Source organism: Ixodes scapularis, unplaced genomic scaffold (assembly GCF_016920785.2).
Source record: "Ixodes scapularis isolate PalLabHiFi unplaced genomic scaffold, ASM1692078v2 PGA_scaffold6__148_contigs__length_123643588, whole genome shotgun sequence".
NCBI lineage: Eukaryota > Metazoa > Arthropoda > Arachnida > Ixodida > Ixodidae > Ixodes > Ixodes scapularis.
Window position 1 is genome coordinate 107864618 of NW_024609881.1, and position 23675 is coordinate 107888292.

General features: G+C 48.5%; 1 protein-coding gene across 2 annotated transcripts in view; it reads left to right on the forward strand.

Annotated features, from left to right (window-relative positions):
* The first annotated feature begins 753 nt into the window (after window positions 1-753).
* The window catches only part of LOC8050878, a 28618-nt gene continuing 5696 nt past the window's right edge, over window positions 754-23675 (forward strand). The window contains exons 1-13 of one of the 2 annotated variants that reach the window (XM_042294441.1): window positions 754-1256; window positions 2654-2789; window positions 5999-6222; window positions 8391-8485; window positions 10108-10311; window positions 11957-12026; window positions 12128-12195; window positions 15449-15519; window positions 16285-16482; window positions 18675-18730; window positions 18807-18900; window positions 20257-20545; window positions 23190-23305. In XM_042294441.1, coding sequence (XP_042150375.1) covers window positions 1177-1256; window positions 2654-2789; window positions 5999-6222; window positions 8391-8485; window positions 10108-10311; window positions 11957-12026; window positions 12128-12195; window positions 15449-15519; window positions 16285-16482; window positions 18675-18730; window positions 18807-18900; window positions 20257-20545; window positions 23190-23305 — 1701 coding nt within the window. In that variant the 5' untranslated portion in view covers window positions 754-1176. Of the gene's footprint in view, window positions 1257-2653; window positions 2790-5995; window positions 6223-8390; window positions 8486-10107; window positions 10312-11956; window positions 12027-12127; window positions 12196-15448; window positions 15520-16284; window positions 16483-18674; window positions 18731-18806; window positions 18901-20256; window positions 20546-23189; window positions 23306-23675 lie in introns of both variants that reach the window. The other variant, XM_029987406.4, reaches the window with a different exon arrangement.

Sequence of the window (23675 nt, forward strand, 5' to 3'; positions counted from 1 at the left end):
TTAAATAATTCAAAAATATTTTCAACAATGCTACATAAATTGTCCATGTCGCTCTTGCGGAATAAAATATAATTGAAACTTGAAAGCACCGTTGCTTGCAAAAAAGCCGATTAAGTGACTTATGGTTTCTTGTAAAGAATGTATTGCAAAGTTTATAATTTGTGTCGTAAAACTAGGGGTGAAACTGGGAATCGTTTTTTGATGAGAGTTGGACTTACAGGCCCCAAGCACTATACTCAAAATGTTATTTTTTTATGTACCTAAATACTGGAAACAGCAATTTTAGATAAGAACTCTATTATGTGCGATGAAACCCTTTTATCAAGAATCCAAAATTGAGCTTTCGTGTGGAATTTAGAAGGCAACAGAAAAGCAATGACCGAAACCGAAACTTTATATTGTCGATTCAAAACAGCTAGGTACTGTTTGTTTTTGTAATATTCATTAGTAATATTTTGTGAATATTTTAATTAGTTAACCATCGCTTTATTGTTAAAATGTCGTTTTTCGGTTTTCTTACTCCTAAGCATAAGCGTAACGTTGGCATAAACTTTTCTAATTACTAATCGATCGTGGCTGCACTGAGAAAGTAGCAAAATCCAAAGCCAGTTGCCATAGGCAACCAGCAACTCTTCTGCTGGTTCACTTTTTGCTTCCATCTGCGTTCCGGTGAGAGCGGCTCGACGGCATCGCAAGACCAAAAGTAAATATAAAGCAGATATAAAAAGGCGCCGCCTTCTTTCCACATGGCGCAATGTTTGTACACACTCGCAACAGCACGCCTGCTGGCACGCCCCGACTCACTCTTGCCCGTTTCCTGGGAGCCGCGCCAAGTTGTCCGAACGGTCTGAACCGACGAGCGGAACTTTCGGTTTTCGGACGCGGAAGTCCGGACGCCCTCTTTCATTTCTACCCCGCTCAGCTCGTCCGTGGAGGTGTGGCCCAGCTGACGCCGTGGAAACGCATCGCCAATTATTTATAACTTCCGTTTCGGGCGATGGCGAAGCGACGGAGGAGCGCGTATCTTGGGCGGCTGTCGTCACACGCGTCGGCACGCGCTGAGTGAGGGACGTTCGAGCGTTGGCGGAGGCGGCCTAGGCCTACACGCTGCGGTCTCGGCGCTTTTGGCCAGCTGGCCTGTGAGCATGGAAGCCCTTTAACCTCCCTGAATCGACGATGGCTTCTGGGATGCTGCTGCGGAGTCGGTGCAAAGATGGTTGCCGGTGCGACGAGCACACGGCGCTCGCTTCGTCGAGGTGAGTCCGACAACCGACGAGCCGACTGCGTCCGCTCGATGGGGCTGCTTCAGTTGGCTGCGCGCGCAGCAGCGTTGCTCTATTTAATTTTGCCAGCTGTTGACGCACGTGCTGCTCGCAATTTTCGGCTTCTCATTCTTTGCGAAGAGGTCTGCCAGTTGCATCTTTAGTCGCAGTGACAGGTCGGTGAGAAAATTTCCATTTACATCCACGAACGCGAGCCTCGATAGAGCGGCTTGTAACGACTCGAAGCTTGCGGTGACTGAATATCGGCTTTCACTCAAACTTGTCGCGACGCGCGACTGTTTACATTTCGTACCCGTCGCTTGCGGCATATTTCCCGTGCACTTGTGGTGCTCCCAAAGAAAGCCTCGTCTCATTTGCCCGGGTCTCTAACGGGCGCCACGCTGGGACATTGCCACAGTGGCGGGAGTTGGATAATTGAATCTCGTCTTATCTGAGCCGGCATCTCTGCCGTTTGCACCAGCGACCGTTGCGCGCTGTGGATTCTTGGAGCTACCATGTGTTAGTCCCCACACAGCACTGCAGTCAGATGATTGTAGTGAATGAAAGGGTCATTAATCGCTTCTACCGACTCTAGCTGTCAGCGAGTTCCCACAAACAGTATATCCCTCTCTTTAAGTGCCAGAAGGACCATGGCAGTCGTGGACAAAAGCTTCGAGTAATGGGTCTGCTTACCATTGCATCTTGAGATTTTCGACAGTGGGCCCTTGTTCATCTCTGAGCTTCCTGGTTCTAGCAGTTGCACACCTTTCAGCTCCCATCGTTGCAGGCATGCAAGGTACCCAGTTGCCAGAAGCAGATCTGCTCCTTGTGCCTCCGAGCATTTTTGACAAAATGCTGTATGAGGGGGAGGGGGCAGAGGACATCCCAACAAAATGGAACATTTGGAGGGGGGTGGCCGGGGCCGCATGGCCCCCCCCACCCCTGGCTACGTGCCTACCAGCACTGCTGACTTTTTTTTTAATGCATAGCGTAAGTAGGGTTAGGTCTTACTGCCTTTGCACCCACATTTGAGACGTTGCCAACATAATGTTATGGTGTCGCGCGACCTTATTTCACTTGAAATTGGGTGGCGACATGATATTGCGCATGTCGCGGTGCGTGACATCGCTTGACACAGTGACATCGTGCAACACTGTGACATCCTGCTTTCCTGTCGGTCACGTGACACTGTGGTGTGGTGACGTAACCTGATCTCATGTTAGGTAAGGTCAGGTGACATCAGGACGTCGAGTGAAGTTTGGAGGGCATTTGGGATACACTAAAGAGACTAGCAGTTTTTTTTTTAGTGTGTGTGCGTGCGCGCGCGTGCGTGCGTTTGTATGTGCATGCGTGCGTGTTTCTCAACTGGAGATCCCGCGGGGTTCCTTCAGGAGGGTGCTGGAGCGGGTCGGCAGTGGCAACTCGGACGGTTTGGCGCAGTACCGCCTCATCGACTTCGCTCCGACCTCGCACTCGACCCCCATTGGTCTTCGGATTGGCAGACCGGAGCATTGGGCAGCCAGGCAGGTAAGCCCGTGCATCGAGATTGCCAATAGGTATGTTACGACAGTCTCCATTTATAATTGGGATTCCCTGTTTTCGGGGTATAGTTTAATGGGAATTTGGAGAGGGGGTTTTCTGAGTTTTTCTTTCTAAACTCTGTTATTCGATATCAAGTTTTGGTGTCGTTTGCTTGCGATCGAGTTCTTGCGATCGCTCGTGACGGGAGAACGATTGTTGGATGGACGCGGCTGAACCCTCTGAATCTGGCGGCAGCTTGCACCACTTAGCCAATGTTTCTTTGTTTTTTTCTTACCATTCATTTAACATGGAGTTATATATCTCATGGTTTATTCTTAAAAGCTATGTATGATTTGTACGACGGAGGCGCATCTATGCAAACGGGTGCCCACACCTTCCGCCCTATAGGTTGCCTGGAAGTGAATAAGAAAATATTTGTTTTTTCCTCAGCCTATGCCACTAGTCGGATAATCTCTTCTCGGTCATCTCCCCCTTCCCAATGTCTATTTTTCTCTCACTGTCTCTAAATCCCAGTGCATTTGTTAAATTAGTCGCCTTCTCAGCTACTAGAGGGTGAAGCCCCTTGCAGTAAAGTATCAAGCGCTCGGCCGTCTCTTCCTCCTCTCCACACACTGGCACGCTGGCGCCATCTGTGGTCTGACCCCGGAACAGCGTTTTACTAGAGTGAAGGTTTTGCGCTATTGGTGGCATCTAATGTAAGGTCGTGGATGGCACGAAAAAGCTCAGGTGAGTGCGTGGCTCCGAAGGCCTCTGGTGCCGTCTAATGGAAGAAGGCTGAGCTGTTGTCGAGGCTATTGCACGCACGAGCGGCATTTCAGCACCCGTTTGATTTCTGTCGTCGCTCCGCACCTGGTCGGCGAGTGATCGCTGAGTAGACTCCAACAACAATAGTGCTCAGTGATATAAAAAAAAAAAAAATGCTTATCATTGTTCATTTTGCAGACTTATTAAGCGCCCGCAAACTAATCGCTTTGTACATTCACCCAGTTGGTTCGGCCATGCTTCATTTTGCCTTTTGCTGCGGGACGCTGCCATATTCGGCGTCCTGCTCGGTGACAGCTTGTCTAGCAGGGTGTGACAACAGAAATCGAACAGCCGCCAAAGCCTCGACAACGGTTGAGCTTTATTCCGATGGGTGGCTAACTCAAGGCCATGAAAATGAAATCACCAACCACGCCCTCAGGACTCGGGGGCTCGACGTTTCGAAACTGATCTGGCTTCTTCATCAGGAGTTCACTATTTACAAATGAGAAGCGGCGAACAAACGTTTCTTAAAATTCTCGGACGGCTACGCTTTGGTGAGGAAATATAAAATTGGGAAATGTATGGAAACTGACGGTGTTCCGTGGCCACTTGATAGACAGCGCCAGTGTGTGCTCTAGTCGTAAGAGATTTTAAGAGGTTCTAAGGCACACTCTCGTGAGCAGTGGCAGGCGCGAGGATGAGTCCTTATGTTGAAACAAGTAGGACATGAGCATGGAATTCCCCAAATTTCACGAAAAGCAGGCATGACCCGAACGCCTGGGAAACGTCCCCGCACAGATATGAGAATGAGACGAGATAAGAGAAATCTCGCGGACAGTTCATTGGGGGCTGTGCTTGGGCTCGGTGCAACGAAAAACAAATTTTTTTGCTTCCCGTGACATTTGTTCTTTTTTCTTGTTCAAGGAAAGCTCCGATTTGGGGTTTCTCGGTTCTCGCCCGACTTTGATAAAACCGGCTCGGGGGTTCATTTTCGGGGTTAATATGTATTTACCGAAAACACGGAACCCTATTTATAATGCAATTTATCACCGTCCTTCGTTAACTACTGACTGGTCCGGAAACTTGGGCGTCTTCCGCCCTAGTCAACTTTGTCGCCGAAAGTTCCAGAAGTGGCACTCGTCCATGAAAAACCAAAACAATAATAAAAAGAAAGTTTTAAAAAAATCTGATAATTGTAGGTAATTTTATTTCAAGTTTTAGTATCCTTAACGTTACATTTCAAACGTTCCAAAATAATACGACTCCTAGGTCTCGAGCGTGGACGGTGTTTTCAGTGGTCTCATCCTTTCGACGTATCCACGTGCGGTTTTGCGAGAGGAAAGACACACCTGGCAAACATTCTCCACGGTGCCTTCTCCGAGCCCATGTCAGTCTATTTCATTCTCCGAGCGTTTCCGATTACGTGACGGCTAAAGTCGGCGGCGCTGCTCTGGTGCTTTGTTCGATTCGTCCCCCTTAAGAAACTTTCCCAGGCGTGACGAAAAGAATCCGAACCTGGTAAACTTTGGAAGGTGGCGACGTCAATTTTGCGCATTGCATTCCACATGCGCATGTCGGTTTGCTCACAGCAAACTGCCGGCGTAACGCGCCGGTTTTGGTGGATTGCACAAGTCTGGTTGCATTGCGGCAGGGTGCAAAAGTCCGGTCGGGCTTCGCACATCTGCAGGCAGGGGCACCATCGCCTTGGGAACGTTCGCTCAGGTGCGATCATGTGCCGCACCGCCTCGAAAACGAGCGCGTGAATAAGGACGGTTTTCTTGAGCAACTTTCGTGTTGCGCATCTCGTGGCGTTTGCCAGAAAGACGAGCAAGCATGCCACACACTTGTGGCGTGGTGAGGCGGCGCTGTTCAGGCAGCTTTCTTTTCTTTCGCTGTGCCCTCGATGCCTTGACTACCAACCGCACTTGGGTCGTGTTTTGGAGCCCATTGGGTGCATTCCACGGCAGACGGCAGCACTGCCGTCGTTGTTTTGCCTTCTTCGAGCTATCTGTTTTTTTGTTGCAGAGTTTTACTGAGAGAGGGCTCTATTTTCCCATGAGAAAAAGAAATGGATGTCCACAAGCATAGGGAAAGGCGACGTGGCTTCAAGGTGGCAGTCCGTTTTAGCCGATGGACGAATGCGGAAACTTTTATTTCAAAGCAATGGACGGTCTACCATTTCCCACAACGGCTTCAATGAATCGGAAACTTTATAAAGTCGGCAATCCATTCTAAAATTATGAACACTGAATGTGTGCATCAGACAGCCAGGAATCAATAGCGAGAGCAACAAACAACGTCTGGAAGCAAAACGAATGTTACTTATAATTTTCGTGAAAATGACCTATTTCAAATAGTGACTCGGTGTGATTTTTGAAAAATATAAGTAGTATATATGCAATGAGTTAAAAGCCCTTTTAAAGGCACTGCCTTCTCTCGCCACACAGCAGGGCATCCTGAAAACAGAAAGCACAACCAGCCTGCAGAAGACTGTGCATTTCGAAGACCAGCAAAGTACGGACAGAGCGACCAGCCTGCAGAGTACGGTGCAGTTTGAAGGCCGGCAAAGAACTGACAGGGCGACCAGCCTGCAGGAGACGGCGCGATTCGAGGACCATCAAGCGACGGAAAACCACATGTCGGAGTCCTCGACCGACCGCCTCCGACAGCATGGGTAAGCGCCGCACATCAAAGGTTGTCTCTTGCGCCGGGGCAGACCGGCGTGAGGTCTCGTAAAAGAAACGTTCCCGTCACGGGTTGGGGCAAGATTCATTTGAGACGAGGTGCACAGACACATGGGACGGTACAGACTACACAGGCTTTCAACTTGCAGCAAGGAGTGAACGTCTTTGTTGCCAGTCGAAGGCCTGTGTCTTCTGTATCTTCCTCTTTCGGTTTTTTTGGTCTATGTCCACTGAGAGGGTGAGAATTGAAAAGGGAAGTGTCGGTTATCCCGCCTCGAAAAAGACGCCCTGTCATTCTCATTCTGTCGGCGACTCTGTTCGCCAACACGCTCGACCTTGAAAGGAGTACAAGGATAAGCAGATTTGGCACTCCTTGCAAAATTCTAGTTCTAACCATAGATGCCTGAAACTGGGCGCGTGAACATTGTTTCACAAAAGTTTTATGTGTATTTTTTTTTTTTTTAGAGCTTAATTCGGAGCTGGTGAAATACAAAAAAGAGTGCAAAGACTGTGGACGTGCATTTTCCATGTCCTATACCGAGTGTTTGTCGTCTGCACACTGGTTCGCAAGCTTGCTCCCGGGCGGTCGTCGTTTATATATTTCGTTCAGATTATTACTTATCGTGATTATCCTGCTCGTCGCCGGTCTCTACCAGGCGTACTCGGCGTTTTTGCATTCGGCGAGCCACCCAAAAGCGAGCTGTCAAACTGGTGCGCGGACGACAAACACGCTGGTATAGGACGTAAAAAATACATGGCCGCCGTTTTTGCTTAACTTCTAATATTTGACCACCTCTGAGTTGAGCCCTAAAAGTTAGACATAGCTTTTTACGAAATTACGTTTACGTGCCTTGTCTCAGACATGTATGACTTGGCATTTAAATCTTTTGCAAAATGTGCCAATCGTGCTGGTCATTACGCCCTCACCCTGTACACGTCCTTTGTTCTCGTGAAGTGTCGTTCCTCGTAGCGCACCTTTTCCTCTGGGCGTCTCGCTCGTACGAATGTTGCGGGTGGTGGTTGCATGGCGGGGGCTGTCAGTGCCGAAGCTGCGTCCGTTGGTTCCGTACGCCGCGTTTCCATGAAGCGAAGGGAATTGTGTTTTTTTTCTTAGAGTTTGTTGGCATTGGTGAAGTGACGGCGTTCGAAGTGGGATGTCGGCGACATAATGATGTTCAGAACTTGCTTGCTTACCAGATTCGAGAATTTATGTGGATATAAGTTTAGAAACTATAACGCTTTTTTGTTCGTATTTTGACCCTTGAGTACCGTGGCCTAAGCAAGGATGTATGACATAGTTTTAGGGACATGGCAGAAACGTGTTGATGCCATGTATTGGATCATGTATGCATTTGAACTGAGAGTGTAGCGCACGTCCTTGTTAAATGAAACTCGTGATTTCGTTAAGTGGTTGCACCATATTTTCTAAAAAGGCCACGCTATTGTATGCTCTAGGTCTCTTCGCTGCACTTTTGGCCCCTTCTCTCAAAGACATCTCCAGCATGTAGGTCGTTGACCGGAACGCTTTATACTGCCACTCATCGTAACCGGTGTAGGACCAGCTTTCAATGTTCACTGCCTAAGCCCAAAATGCACGGAGGACGCCACACCTCACTCTAGAGGGGTCCAACCGCCGCCACAATTGACGACAGGTATTCTACCGTTTTCAAAGCTTGGCTGGCGTCGCACGAAAATTCAAGAGAATTTTTCATCATTTTGCATTCCTCGTTAATTGCTCATTATTTCGACGGTACACGCTTTGGGTCCATTCATACCTCAATGTTCCGGCGAGCATCCGGAAATTTCCCATCTCGACGGAAATTGACAAAGTTGTGAAATGAGCTCGGCACCAACTTGCATCATAATCCTGGCCGAGGTGCCCGCAATCTGACGGAGGCTTACTGCGAAGAAGACGCCGTGTAGCTGACCTTTCGGTTGCACGTCAAAAGATCCCCAGGTGGTCGAAATTAATCCTCAGTTCTCCGCTGGGGCGTGCCAGATGCCCGTCTTTGGTTTGGCAAGTAAAGCCCTCAAATGTTTAGCTCCGTCCACTTTGGCATTCCCTTTATCCGAGTCGGTGCGAGTTCTGACAAGCGCAGCATTGAAGAAAGCGCCACTGCTGATGCTTGGATCGTCACCGACGTCCTTTTTCTCGCAGCTGGCACCAAAACGGCTGGGCCTCCTCATCCCGCTCGCAGTGGGTACGTGACAAGGAGTACTCGGAAAGCGAGGAGCAAGTGGAGCAGTGGAACGGTGGGTCACCTTGGTCGTAGTTCCGTCTCGGCAGCTGCATTCCGCCAAACGTCGAGAAACCGAGGAAGAGGAGGAGACTAGAGCATGGAGGGACGTCGGAACGCCGAGCTCTGGACGGAATGATTAGTAGTGGGTAGACCTAGAGCTAGCTGCTTTTGTCTCCACTGCACTCGTAACCTTTTTAAGTGCGGTAGCATTTCTGAGCAGACGTTTCATCTTTTTCGTGCCGTCTGCACGCTGTAACCAACAAAGCGGGCAGCGCACATCTGTTACCTACCCACTTCAGTTACGCATACGGGGACTAACGCAGCCAACATGTGTATGATGTATTCTATTAGGTTCTGGATGGCAAATACAGTTACCAAGGCTCTTGCTATGTTGGAGATACGTGTAATGTTTTAATATCCCTCTAGTAAGAAGGAAAGATGAAAATTGCAGTAATGCTGCAAACAAAAGTCCTTGGTTGGTCGCAGGAAGTAAACGACTTTGTAGACCTTGGCAAACAAATGTTCTTATATTTTCTACGGCAGTTCCCAAGTGTTTTGAAAAAGAAAAGTTGATGCGGTACAAGACGATGCGAAATGCCTTCGCATTTCGACAACAATCTGCGCAGTGATTTTGGCAAGTATTTTGTTCTAGATTGTGTACCACTGTCAGAGGCTCGAGGGTTCGTTTATGTATTTATTAAAATATCTGCTGTGCCATGACTCGTTAAGGGAGAATGAAAAACAAATAATTTCGCAGAAACTAGGAACAGTTCGAGCGCAATGATGTTGTTGAAACTTTTGCTTGGTTACGATGCTTGTAATGACAACAGTGAGGCTCCTTGTTTCGCTACTTGATTACAGTATAAATCTACTTAGGCGGGGTACTCAAAAACACTACGAGCTCAGTGGCACATAACCATTATAACACAACAACGAGAGTCATTGGTTGATTTTTGCAATCCCAGGCTTGTTTTGGAGAAGCAATTTGTTCCGCAGCAGATTTCCCCAGTTTTGCAAACATGATCCCTTTGTTGTGATTCTACGTACAGTCTAAGCTCGTTACAAGAGATATTTGGATATAACATAGTGATTTGTGAAGTTCGGTTGGTTTTCCTCAACATACTATTGACTCAACTCCGTATCTGCATAGAACATACTCCTCTTACAACAGAATGAAATCTTGGTCAAAATCAAGGTCTGTTATAACGAGCTTAGACTGTATATATTTGATTTCTTACGTGGCATGCAATGCCAACTAAGCTACTGGCACGAACGCGTGCAAATCGAACGTTAAGCTAAAATGCAGGCTCTAGAGTCTCTCAAGTACGACAGCTTGGAAATCTGTGATACTCGTTCGACCCAGCGTAAAGTTGAAGACAGGAAAGCGTCGAGGTAATTCTACTCGTAGGCAGTAATGAGTGGCCAATTGTCGAGGGTATACGTATAGGCATTGCAACTTGGAGGAAGCAATGTTAAACTTCCTAAAGTAGTGCCGTTTCGATCACGGACTCGCGTCCTCGGGAGGTACGGGCTTGCCACAAACGGGACAGAAAGGCACCGCGCCGCTCAGCAGGCCCTGACACCCAACGAAACGTCGGAGGTCGAAGTGTTGGGGCACGAACTCTGTGCACGCAGAAGCACGTTCCATGACGACCACCGACGCCCGATGGGGGAGGATGGCACTCGAAGCAAGGCCGGGCAAGCGGAAGATCTACGTGGTCACGAGCGAGACCACGGAGGCTCGACATGTCCAGTGGGACGCGGACGCCCTGCCGGTCGCTTCCCCACCGTTTTCCTTTGCCACACAAAACCTCTGGCGGCGCGTCGAAAATTTTTCGAGTGAGTTGGGCTTAGGATTCTCGGACGACTACGGGGCTACGGCACCTCAATTACTCAATTTCAAAGTGAGAGCTAAAAACAAAGGAAATAAACTGTGGCGGTAGTGTTGTGCTGATCGGAGAGGACGGAGTGCTTCTCTGACGTCGTCTGTTGCCGCTTTGGGACCGCCTTCGACGTTCGGGGAGGGACGCTGAAAGCGCTGGTCGGAGGAGCGGTCTGGTGGCGATGCTCTTAGGTCGTTGGTTCGTGAACCGGGCTCCATCGTCTGAAGTGTTCAGAGCCGAAAAAGAAAAAGCGACGCGCCAGGAAAGCGAGAAGTGTGCAGACGGGCTGAGCGTTCGGTGGCTACCCAATGAACGACTCCGGCGTGTTCTCTCGTCCCAAGAAATTTTAAGAGGTTTTAAGGGCTGATCTTCGCTACCCCAAAAAATATATGTGGAAAAATAATTCGCAGAAAGTTTCAGTTGTTTACGTCGCATAGTTATTTTTTTTACAAATCGGCCGATGCTAAAGAAAAGGTAGAGGTTCGAGCACTTTGAACACATTTTTTTCCGTTCCACTTTTTTGCATAATTATCACTTTAAGAAAACTGTCATTTGGTAATGGTACAAAAGCAAAGCTTACTCATTGTATGGGCAATGGAGTTCTGGCATTGCTTTTTTTTACTTTCTAGATGCCTTTTATAAAATATTTTTACATTTTGTCGACAACATGAAAGGTAAGAAATCTATTTGAATATTCAGCGCGATGTCAGCATAACATAAATTACTTTATGGAAACTGTTTTTACTTCTCCACTCTCCAGGCATTCTGCTGCATATCTAGGGGAGAAAAATGTTGGATGTTACATTAGTTTTCTATTGATAGTTTTTCTAAACAATGTCGGTGTGTTCCTGATAAAAACCACAATACTTTATTTCACAATTTATGCATGCAGATGAATTGTGATGAAACTTTGCACTGCATTCTGCCTCACAACTGCCAGTATATACTGTAAATTCCATTCGTATTAAGCCAAAGGTTTGAAAAGTGACCCTTTTGGGTAGTGTCCTCCCTTAAGGGGGTAGGGGGGAGAGGAGGCAGCGTACCGGCTTAACTGAGCCCAACGAAAAAATCCCGAGTAAAGCTGGAAGTAGGGGTCGCGGTCGGCAGGAGCGACCCCCAAGGGTGCCCAAGGGTCTTCTTTCCGTCCAATGGCGTCTTTCATTTTTGTTCGCTTTTGGTCATTGTCGGAAGGGGGGGGGGGGGGGGGGGGGGGGGGGTGTCGGTGTCCTTCCAAACCGGAAGTTTCCTCCAGATTCACCTCTGGTGGTGTCACGTCGCCTCCAGAAGCTTCATTCCCGAACTAGCCTTAAAAAGGGATACTGCATCGAAATTCTAACGAATTCTAGCACCTATTTTATTGCCCATTCCTGCCACACCACGGAGACACCAATTTTTTGCTCGAAAGGAAATTGAAACATTATTTGAAAGGAGTAAACCGAATGTCGTTACGTCGCTCAGAACTTGGAAGCAGCTCCGCTCCGCGGAAGTACGGCGGCAAGCCGCGGATTCTTTATTATGCCGGCGTCGCCGTCTTGGACGACTGTGTAGACGTTGGGGTGCACCCCCCGTTCCCTTCCCGAGTGACCCGACTTGTCTCGCAGGCAGCGTGACGCGGTACATGTACCTGGCTGCCTGCTGGCTCTTCGTCGCGGACACCTGGCTGCTCTCCAGGTGGGTCTCGTCGGGGACAGGGATACGTAACAACCTTCACCCTCGCCGTGTTCCCAAGTTGTCGGTATTATCGTTTCATTACATATTACTATGCGGCCCAGGGTGTCCCGGGCGCGAAGAAGATGGGTGCTGGCCTTGCTGCTGCCGCTGCTTCTCTGGGCCTGTGCACGTAAGTGACCTCGGAAGTGCCACATGGATGGATGGATGCATACAGACGATGCCCTTTTTAAGTCGGGCAGTGACTCGCGCCACCTAGACAGGGATTTACCCGGTGCCTGTGGATTTAAAAACAGTTGGACGTGTCTTGCGGCGCGGAAGCGGCAATGAGCGGATTATGGTTGCTTTGTGGCATGGAACGCTCGTTTGATGATCAGACGTTGGCATCCAGGGCCCGTTTGCTCGAACCGCATCCCTACCGAGCCAGTCACGAGATTTCAAAATCCCTCTCCTAGGTACTGCGGCTAACTTTAGCCGCGGTTAGCGCTTCGAGCAAACGGGCCCAGGCACGGAGTTTTCCCCACCGCCTCAGTGTGACAATCGGTGCTGCCCTGCGATAGGAGAGTCTCCATTCCGCCCTAAAGGACAGATTCCTTTCATTGTTTTTATCGGAGAAAGCGATGCAGTTTTCTTTCACGTCATCTAGAATGCCACGTTTCAATTACGACGTAATGCCACCTCAGAGTTTGTTAAACTGGTTAGGAAAGGTTGGTGTGGACGGAGGCACCAAATTCTGCTAGTTCTAGCGAGCGGTGTGTGGCACAGTCGGTGGTATTTGCGACTTCTGCTATCTTTAGGCGACGCCACTTGTCTTTCAATATGGTGGATAGAGTGAGGGTCGGAGATGCGTGCTGGTACGACAGTCGCCGAGCCTGTCTGGTGTGCTGGCCTCACCGAGCATCATAAATTATTCTGGCTTGCACGAGGAAGCTGGGGTGTTAGCATGCTTGTTACCCCTTTATCCTGAAAGCGATGATGAAGTTTGGCGGGATATTTGCGTCGGGAGACACATTTTAATTCGGGAATGAAACCGAAACTAACTTCAGTTTTGGCTTTAGTGTTTCAATATCGACATTAACTTTGGTTTCACCCGGAACTCGGGATGACCTGCAGTGTAATTAATTAAACAAAAAATTGTTTCCGGAAAAATTGTTTTTTGGCATACGTGTCCAATCCAGGCACTTTAGAATGTTTTTTTTTCTTTTTGCTTAGGAAATGCTTGATGCAGAGGACTGTATATTGCATCTTGTGTTTATGAATATCTTGATAACCATGTTCGAGTTCTTCATATGCTAAAAATATTAGGCCTTCCTGTAAAGACTAATTTGGTTACATCGCCTATTTTTGTGATTGTGTCATTTATTGGTAGCCTATGTTATTACAATGTGTATTAATAGTAATAAAATTAAGATATCTTTATGTAGGGATTTTCAAGCCCTAATATAATTTCTTGCTTATGATCTAATTTCAAACATGCAAACAAATGCGACAATCCAAAGGTGGCCAAATTATTATTAGCGGTGCCAAGTGTAGCATTTTTAGTTAACTAGTTATAAAGTAAAAGTAGTCTAAAATCAAGGAAGCTTTCTAGCCGGTATAACAAGTCTATGTAAAATGATGCTAACTGTTGGTAAAGCATTAGGTGCTATCAGTCGTGACTTTTGATAATCGGCAAAACTTCAAGCCCCGCCGCCAATCCTCGTGGACAGCAAGAAAAACAAAAAGCGGATTCCGTTGTTTGCTTCTTTTTTATTTACAAAATTCACCAGAACATTTCATTTTTACATCGAAGCTGTTATGCGCTAGGATCTGGGAAGAAATGCATCCGCGAATGTTGACAGAAAACTCCCCATTGGTCGTGGCAAGTATGAATAGATAAAAATATAAAGAGGGGGTAACCAGCATGAGTCAGCCTTCCTTGGCATTATTATATAGTGAGGTCCTGATCCCTTGCTATCATCTCTAGGCGTCGTCCTCAAGGTCGTCCTAAAAGTCTTTACGTCATCCTCGAGTTCGTCCTCGAGCTCGTCCTAGAAGTTGCCCGAGGTCGTCCTAGGCGTCCTCGAAGTCATTCTCGAGGTCGTCGTAGAGGTCGTCCTAGGTGTCATCCTCTAGGAATCGTCCTAGACGTCGTAAAATAAACAGCTTCGCTGGTCCTCCGTCTTCATGTAAAGTGGAAGGGCTCTACAATTTTAATTTTTACATGCCGTCGTTTTGCCAGTCTCAGCCTTTCCAGTTAGAAGGAACGCCTACTTGCTTGTATGCATGTTTGCTGTGGCGCGTTTCATTGGCTGCTTGCGAGCCACGATTGCAAACAGTTTCGCCACGTCCGCCGAGCAGAACCGGAGAACCCTTGCTAGAGCGCCTCCTGTTTACGCCGCCAGAGGGCGAGCAGCGAGCTGGAGACGCGAATAGTCATAACTAGACCTGGTACAGCCAAGACCATACAAGCTACCCCAAAGAGTTTTTTTTTCTGGCGACACCTGCAGGCGGCGCCAGCAAGCGTGCTTGGCAGTAACAACATAATTTGCGGAATGCGCACAAGTGTGCTAGCAATCCCAGCCAAGGTGTCTGCAATCTCATGCAGTCTTATTGTGCAGAAGGCTCATAGAACCCCTAAATTATATACGCACGCAGTTGCACGTCCTTACACTGCACGCTTCTTCGCCGTAAAACGGGACATCTAAGCTTGGAGGTTTGCGACTGTCGAAACGGAGTACAGTTTGTGATCGCAAGCCCTAGGAGTGTCAAATATTTCTTATTGCACGATGTCGGAATGAAACTAAATGTCGTTCCCTCCCGAAAGCTCTACAGTCGGCGCCTCGCATGACTGCAGAATATTCGATTGTAGCGTGCGGGGAGGGAAGGATTTCGCAAGCAGCCTAGCGTGCGATTGTGGTGGGCCCGCTTCAGACGGGGCAATTTTTCCAGCTATTTCAGGATTGCCGGCAAGCTGTTTCTTAGATCCTCCCGCTGCACCACAAATTGCGGGGTCAGTCTTGAACCAGGCAAGCAACTCCAACAACCTGGAGACATTTGAAGCAGCATCAGCAGCCAACCGGAGATGCGGTTATCACGATAACTGAGGACGGCATTTAACTTGGTCCCAATTCTAAATTAATTGTTTTTGCAGCAAAATAGTTGCAGGAAGGTCAGTTAGCATCCTTAAAGTCATTTAAGAGTATGAAAACACATTATTAACGCATAATTCTACAACTAAATGGTGATAGAATTTTGCAATTTCAATTATGATGATTGCAGAATGTTGCAGTTGCCGCATGTGAACGCAGAGAGATTGTGTTGCCAGAGTTGCGACGTAGAGAGGCTGGGGAAAAATTGCCTCTTCTGAAATGGGCCTGACGTGGTAGGATGCTAGGTTGCACGCAACGTCGGTCGTGGTGACAACAGTTCATTTTTGCCCGCAGCCGTCGCACCACCTCTCTCTTGGCCGTCGTGGGGGGTCCCGGTGACTTCTGTCGAGCAGGGCTTCTCCTGGGTAAGTGGCGCCGCCAGACTTGTAGCTTCCTTTCTTTGTTTCAAACATTGAAGGCTACCTAAACGCGGTTGGCTGAAAACGTTGCTTTAGCTTTCTAGGGGCTCGGACGTCTGCCCAAATTTCCAGGCAGACGTTTCCTTCTAATACGGGGCGCAAGAAACCTAGCGGAAGTCGGCAAAACCTCCTGCCGAGAATGAACCACTTCGAAAAATCCCATGCGCGCCCCCTCGGCGGCTTTATTTGTGGGCCTGTATGTACTGCGCCGTGGCAGTAAATTTAATTGTGTATTTGTTGGAGTCCTCGTATGTCGTGTCGGAGATTTAAATAAACTTAAAGGAAGTGTGCCGTTGGATCCTATTATTGTATTAACTGTTTGGACAGTTTTTAATCTGCATAGAGAGGTAAAAGGTAAAACTCGAACTGATCAAAAAAAGATGTCTACGTGGGTCAGTAGCTCTATAGTATGCGCCATACTTCGTGCTCTATAAGTCGGATTGCCGTAATGCATCATGGTGAGGTGGGGGCACTCTGTTTTTTAAATGGTTTAATGGTTCCTGTCTTGCCCTCTCACTCTTGTGACACTACCACTATGACTCGTTCATGAAATGTAAGTCTGGAGGAGATGGGGAATCGTCCGTTTGCGCTAGGAGCGGCCAGTGCCACCTTCGGAAGCCGGCAGAGCGTCTGTGACTTTCTCCTCCGTGGTATCGTTTGTCCAAGCCGGCTAAGAATCTGTCTTAGAACTGGCTCGTTCGACGGTTGCAGGCGGGGTCGACCGGCTGGGCGGCCCTGCAAGGCCTGGCCGCATTCCTGCCGACCTTCCCCGTCTGGTCCCCGCGGGAACGGGCCCCAAACCCTTGCTTGTCTGATGACCGCCTGGAGGACACGGTCCGGTCAGTGCTGGAACAACGCATCCACCACCTGGAAGACAAGTGGTCCCAGCAGGACCGTGCACACACGCAGGTACCACACACGCAGGTACCCGCAGGTACCCGGCAGATCTAACCCAACTGCGAAGAAACTTGGCGGTGTTACCTCTGAACCGACTGGGCAGCATAGGCGACAAGTACGGGCTGGCCCGCACTCCCCGCTTTTCGAGACGTGCCTTTCTAGCACGAGCGCTAGTTCTGTGAAAGCACATTTCAGAAGCCACACCCTCGTGCGACGGCCCTTGCTGCCACGGGGGCTCAAAGGTGAACGGAGAATAGCAGTTTGTCTGGGTGGCTACCCTAGCTGTCTTCAAGCTGTCCTCCATTCCCCATCAAAAAAAAAAAAAAAAAAAAAAAAAGAAGTGTTCTTTTATTTTAGAGGACCTTTCATCAAACTTGTGCAAATCGTCGAGGCAATCGTTTGGTTGTGTTTGTTGAACTCGCTTGCCCGGCGAAACTGCAACAAGGTGGCCTTTAGTGACACGGGGCATGAGGTAAACATTTGTTTCTCTTGTTGACACAGTCTGGGTAAGAAGTTCTACCGTAATATCCTGAGATGCTCCGCCACCGAAAGACAGCCCGCCCCTTATTTTTAGCACGATTTTCTTTTTTTTTTTTTCATTTTTAATGTCAAAAGATAGCTTATTTTTAGTGTAATTTCAGAGTCCTGGCCAATGATGACCTCTGCAAAAGCGTTGTTGCTTAACTACGGCGGGAGATAAGTGAGCATTGCTAACCAGGAACGACGGCGTCTTTGGTTCGCAAGTTTTGAGGGTCGCAATGTCTAAAACTAGTATTTTCTCAACTTTTTTTGGTGGCACACCGAATGTTAGCTTGCCCCTTATTTTGATCCGATTTTCTATCCTTTTCAGGTGGGCTATCTCTTGATATTACGGTAGTCGTATGCAAATCATGGATTTTGAGTTTGAAGTGAATAGCAGCGGTTTTGGCCAAATCTTTGTGAATTGAATATTGATCAGTTTCTCAAAGTCTTTCACTATTGGGCACTGTGACTGTCCATGCTTAAACAAAAATTCAGCTGGAGTCGTGATGGTTCTTCTAAACCTTCCACTTGTCCACTTCCAAGCTGAGTTAATTTTATAGTGTAGCTATATTTAAGAATTTTGGCACCTAAAGAACAAACTTGTTGCAGATATGCTAATCCAGGGGATTTATAACTCCCGCTTCAGATGGAGCGATTTCTCCCAGCAACTTGACGTCGCAACACCAGCAACACGGGCTGTCCGTGTTCACACGCAGCAACCAATTGCTACAATTTGCCATTGTCACAATTGAATTGTATTTTTCTTGCACTATTTAAACACACGGTTACGTGCTATGAACATCTTTTTATACCTTTAAATGGCATTGAGAATAGAAACTCATCTTTCTGAAACGGTTTATTCCCCAAAACAATCAATTTCAAACCAGAACCTAGTCTTCAGTTGTCATCATCACCGGCGCGGGGTGTAACGTAAAAATATTGCATCCCCGATTGGCTGCTGCCGGTTCAAACATCTTCGAATTGCTCAGAGTTGCTCGCTTTTTTCTAGCCGGACGCGGTCCAAGCAATACGTATCGCACTAGGGAAAGCTAGGAAACAACTCACCGGCAGCACCGAAATTGCTGGGAAAGTTGCCTTGTTTGAAGCGGGCCTAAACGGCCCGTTACGAATAATAAGGAAGTGTCCAAGCATAAAAAGTGAGAAAGCCTTCGCTTCTCACCGAGCACCTGTGCACTGCAGAGATGCAATACCCTCCGAGCCAACGAGCTCCACAGGTATTGCTTCCCTGCAGTGCACAGGTGCTCCATGAGAAGCACACTTAACAGTGCTAACCCGCCGCGATTAACGCTTCGAAAAGTATCGCAGTTCGTTTCGAAGCGAATATTGAATAGCGTGTTATTCGAAACCACCATTTGAATATTTGCGCTACACTAACAAGACCGGTAGGGACGAGTTCCGGTTGTCCCAACTCTATACTACGTCTCACAAAAATTGGCACTACAGCCAAAGCTACAGGGGAGAGTGTATCCCGCCCTGTTCGAGAGGAGGGAAAGGGGGAATCCCAGCCTTTCTTTTGAAAAGGTTGGCTTATGCTCTCGCCCGTGTAGCTTTGGCTGTACTGCACGGTTTTAGTGAGACGGGGTACAGCTCGAGCTTCCTACCTTCGATAACGCTCCGGCATCTCGCGTGCCGAGATGTGAGCCGCGTTCACTACCTCGCAGGGCACGCTGGAAGACCTCGAAGGGCTCAAACGCCGCCTGGAGGACCAGGAAGCCACGTAAGGAAGCTTGTCTCGGGGGAGGGGGGGGACCAACAAGGTGGGGCAGCGGTTGCTGAGGGAATTCGTGCCGCAGGGCACGCCTGTTGCTGGCAAGGGATCCATGCGAATCCTGCAAGGACGCCCTGGCCGGGACCGTGGACTCCCGCATCCTGGTCAAGCTGGACGAGGTGAGGTCACTGTGGCCGGAGCGAGTCCTCAGTCGTGGTCCTTTGATTCCCGCCCGACGCCGCCGCACTTGCGTCGTGCCGTGCCATCCCGTGCCGTGATCCCGGGGCTAGGTCAACGGTAGAGGTGGACACGACAGGTGTCGTAGGCCGCCCCTGCTAGACTGTCCACGGAAGCTTCGGCAGCAAGGGGCTGGGATGCAGTGATGACGGCGACACCTGTGTTCGCCCGTCTTTCTTGTCAAGATTTCTGCAGCCGATTGCCGTCTGCTCCTGCGGCATCGCACGTTGTCTCTTTGGAATTGTTTTCGACGCATGGGTGGACGAAGCTTTTGAGAAAGAGCTTTGGCAAGATTTTCTGATGCGACTACCAACGGCTGCCGCAAAGATGGCATTCGTGGAGGTTTTAAAAATCCGTCGTCATTCGAAAGGGAAAATGGAAATTTCCGACGGCGAGAGATGCGCTGCAAAGAGGATTGAGAGTCGAGGGTCGCGTCTCCCACAGAAATCTCATTTTTGCACGTCCTCCTTTCTAAGGTAACAATAGCCCGGAATCTTCCAATTTTCTAGTGAAAACAGTGTAGTGTAATGCCCAAAACATTCCATGCACGAAACAAACCAGATACTGCCAAAATAGTTTTTAAAAAAATTCTGAGGGTTTGTGTGTTAAATTAACGATAAGGCATCTGGCACACTCGAGCGGAGGAGCAAGAATTAATTTCGACCATTGGGGGAACCCACTGGTGAGTTCCCAATCGAGCAATATTCTGGTGAGAACATCTTGTCAACCTGCAAATAGGGAGAAAGGTTTTGTGGCCTCTGCTGTGCTTGTTCTTAGTATTCCTTCAACCATTTGTCAGTGTCGGCTTGTGTACAGCAACAAAACTCTAACAACCTCAAACGAAGTGTGGGTTGTCAATGGCTTTCAACGTGAAAAAACTTCAGCCCGCGCTCGGTTTGTAGCAGGCAATCAATCTTTTTCCGGTCTTTGAGCAGACGTTGTAGAGTGTTTCCTCGTTTTATTGCAGTCCACGAATGACGCTTTGTACAGAACGAACCGAATCCTTCGCTCAAGTTAGCAGACGAACCATCTACGGATGCTATCTTGGCCCGCTCCGCAAAAGGCGACTTGGATCTCACTCTTGCGGTGACCAAAGCCGAACCCGTGGGGAACTTCCGATACGCAACCGAAATTTCGGTTACGTGGCACCTTTTTTGCAATAAGCCTCCGTCATATTTTTGCACATCGGCCGCGACTTGAACCTTCCCAATGGGGATTCAGTCCGGCACTTTACCGGGCCGAACGGCTGCCGGACTGGGAGCACGGGCCCGGCGGGGACTCACTGGAGGTTCCTGCAGGTCCTGGGGGACGCCAAGGCCCTGCGGCACTCGGCGGGGCTGACCGAGGACCTCCTGAAGCGGGAGGCCCTCCTGGAGGAGAGCGTGGCACTCCTGGGGAAAGAGGTGGCGGCTGCCAGAGAGGCTGCGGCGGAGGCCAGGCGCCTGGCCACCCTGCCGCGAGAAGTCCCGGAGCGGCGGGTGGCGGCGACGTCGGACCATGACGAGACGCTGCGCATCGTCCGGGACGCCCTGCGCTTGTACGACGCCGACAAGACGGGCCAGGCCGACTTTGCCTTGGAGAGCGCCGGTGGGTGCACCCTTCCCAGGCGGTGCAAATGTATTTCGGGGATTTTTCCGTGGCAGTTTCCCCGGAATGTCAAGTATGTCCCAGGGCCGCCCAAAACTTGTCCTTGAAATTTGCCTTTGACATCCCAAATGGGACAGGGAACAATGGGACGGAAACATCCCACGCGGGTCCCGGAAACATCCCACGCAACTCCCACGGGACATAGATGAGGCTAATTTGGGAGGTTGCGTCCACCGCGGGATGGCTGTGGGATTAGCATGGGACACCTGATTCTGCTTAGTAGGTGCCATTAGAGCTGTGCCAAAAATCGCCGGAGTTAGGAGCCACCCACGCCGTCTGTGCGCATTTGTCGTTCGAGTGTAGGTAGGCTGTTGCCGCCTCGGTGGCAAGGTGTTGGTATACGGATCTTTGGGAGGCGGGTTCGAATTTCGGCCGAGATACCTGCAATCTAACAGGCTTACTGTGGAGAAGTATTTCTGTTCTCTGCTCGTGTCACTTTAAAGCAGCAATTTATGCAAAATCGATTACTTTTAACCTAGAAAATTTGTAATACCGATCATTTTTGCTTTGTGGGGCCGCGGAATTGTTTTGTTAACCAGAAATATTCGTTGAACAGGAATTCATTGTTGTAGTCAGGGAAACGCATTGAACACACGGGAGATTGGCCGGGACTTTATTTTTGCATTGTTAAACGGGCGTTTTCGTAGTACAGTCACCGACCGATTTTTTTTAACCTTGCAGGTATAAAAAAACGTCCGAATAGTGGTGCAGTCCAAAATATCAGCAAAGGAAAAAACTTTCCTTTGTTATGTCTAAGCAGGCTTTTAAAAAAAGCCGTCAATAGTGCCTTGTTTCAGGTTACGCCTCCGCTTGGGTGCGGCCATTTTGTATTAGCTTTACATTCGCTGCCTTCTTTCCTAGCGTTATGGTCGAGTACTTTTCGCAATTCTTAGCGACACTTTGCGGCGGCCGAAGAGCAGACGGGGCCACGACATCCTAGCCAGTGTAGTCCGAAAACACAATTCACGGAGACGAGATGAGTGGCGCAAGTCCACGACTGCACAATGGCGAATGAACGAAGTGCAAAATGCTAACAATGATAATAGATGCGCAGCTAGAGAAAAAAAAGTCGTAGCAAAGCATCGAGTGGTAGGGCTTAGCAGTACTCGGGTAGCACTGCCAAACCAAACCAAGCCAATCCATGTGCAGCCAACATAGAATCTAAAATGGCGGCTTCTCTATGGCTTTTCCCCGCCGGTCGCTCGCGACGATTTTGTCCGAAAGATGAAACTTTCGGACTTAAAACTGTTTGAAACATTCGTCGTGAATGTGCACTATTTCTATCGGGTGGGTCACTCTTCTTTTTTAGGTCCCAAATATTGAACGAGTCTGAATTATCGGCGTCTGTAAAAAATCTGTCGGCGACTGTAGAGGCGTTCGTTATAAAGGCATTTGACTGTACAACGAAAGAAGTTACCTGTACTACGAAAAATTTCATTCGCCCCGCAGTCTTCATTATGAAAGCTGCAATATGAAAAATTTGCTAGCTTGGTGACCTTTGGAGTTTCGGTGCAAGAACTTGCATGTGGGGCATAAGGCACATGTGGTGCATAAGGCACTGCTATTACCAGAATTCTTGTTGCGAAAATCATATACACAAAATTAGTTAGTGCAGAACCAGGACTCTAACAGTTTGTGCCAAAAATGCTGACGAATTCTTTTTTTTTAGTTTTTTGTCCCCTGCTATATTTCCGTACTGGTGCTGCAGGAGCCAAGTGAATAAAGATGGCTAACAAGAATGGACAGTTGGGCTAGTTGGTAAACGTTCATGATGAAAAACGCATACAGGACAAGGTGCTGACTATCAACTTTCTTATTTGGAAAACACGCAGGTATGAGGTCTTCTTTCACTTTCTTTGTGGTGTCGCTTCTTTTTTTTTTTTTTTTTTTTTTTTTCACTGAGGGGTTGCTTTTTTGTTTTCTTCGAAGGAGAAGTTATCAAAGGTTGAGAAAGCCATTTAACTGTCCCTGAGGTTCACTAATAATTGGCTCATGCACAGTTTATTTGTTTTTTTTTTTCTATATGGTAGGTTTTGATAATTTCCCTAGACATCTTAGTTTGGTGTTTGTACAAAATATTTGTGTCTCTGAACCATGATTCACATCTGCAGTCCCGGCAACTTCACAAACATCACAGTTCATTTAAAAGGTGGAGCATACTCCCATTTTGCAATGCATTGCCGGGACTGCAGCTGTGAACCATGGTTCAGCCACAAATGTTTTGTACAAACACCAAACTCTGTTGTCTATAGGGAGATTGAGGCCTATCATATAGCAAAAAAGGAAACAATGTGCGTGAGCCAACCATCAATGAGCCTCGGGGACAGTGAGATGACCTTTTTGGACCTTGCATAACTTCTCCTTCGAAGAAAACAAAAAAAAACCACAAAAAAGTGACCCCACAGTGAAAGAGCAAAAAGCACCACCACAGTGAAAGAAAAAGAACCCATTCCCGCGTTTTTTCAAAACCGGAAAGTCAGTGCATTGTCCCGTTCATCATAAAAGATAGCTATTCGTGCCAGGGATGTTGAGTTTGGGGCTTCGACACCCTCTCGAGAGATCCGCCCGTCTATTTCCACCCCAGGGGGCTCTGTGGTCAACACCCGCTGCACCGAGACTTACAGCGGGGGCGCCATCCGCTACGAGCTGCTAGGCTTCTCCCTGTGGACCTTCGTGCGCACTGCCCGCACCGCCATCCAGGTGAGGGCATCGCCTCGAACAACCCCGAGCACTATGCAACAAACTGTGGTTTGCCCGAGGACGATTAGGCTGGGGCGGGTGCTGCGAGGAATATCTTTCCCAAAGGGTGAATCAGCCGGGGAGAAGGGAGCAGGCAGTCGAGCCAGCCGGGGACTCGCACGTGCAATTGTTTCGCAGCCAACGCTCTGTGTCGTGGCATTCAACGTCTATATTTTTCGTTTCTTTGTATTCCTGCCCCCATAAACCTGCAACGACTCGTTTTAGAAGTCTTTACTGCACCTATTGCTGCCAGATCGACGCTTGGAATGCCCGTACCATCCTGCGGTGCAAACCTAACTCAACTTTTATTCACTGTAAAGCGAAGGTCCGT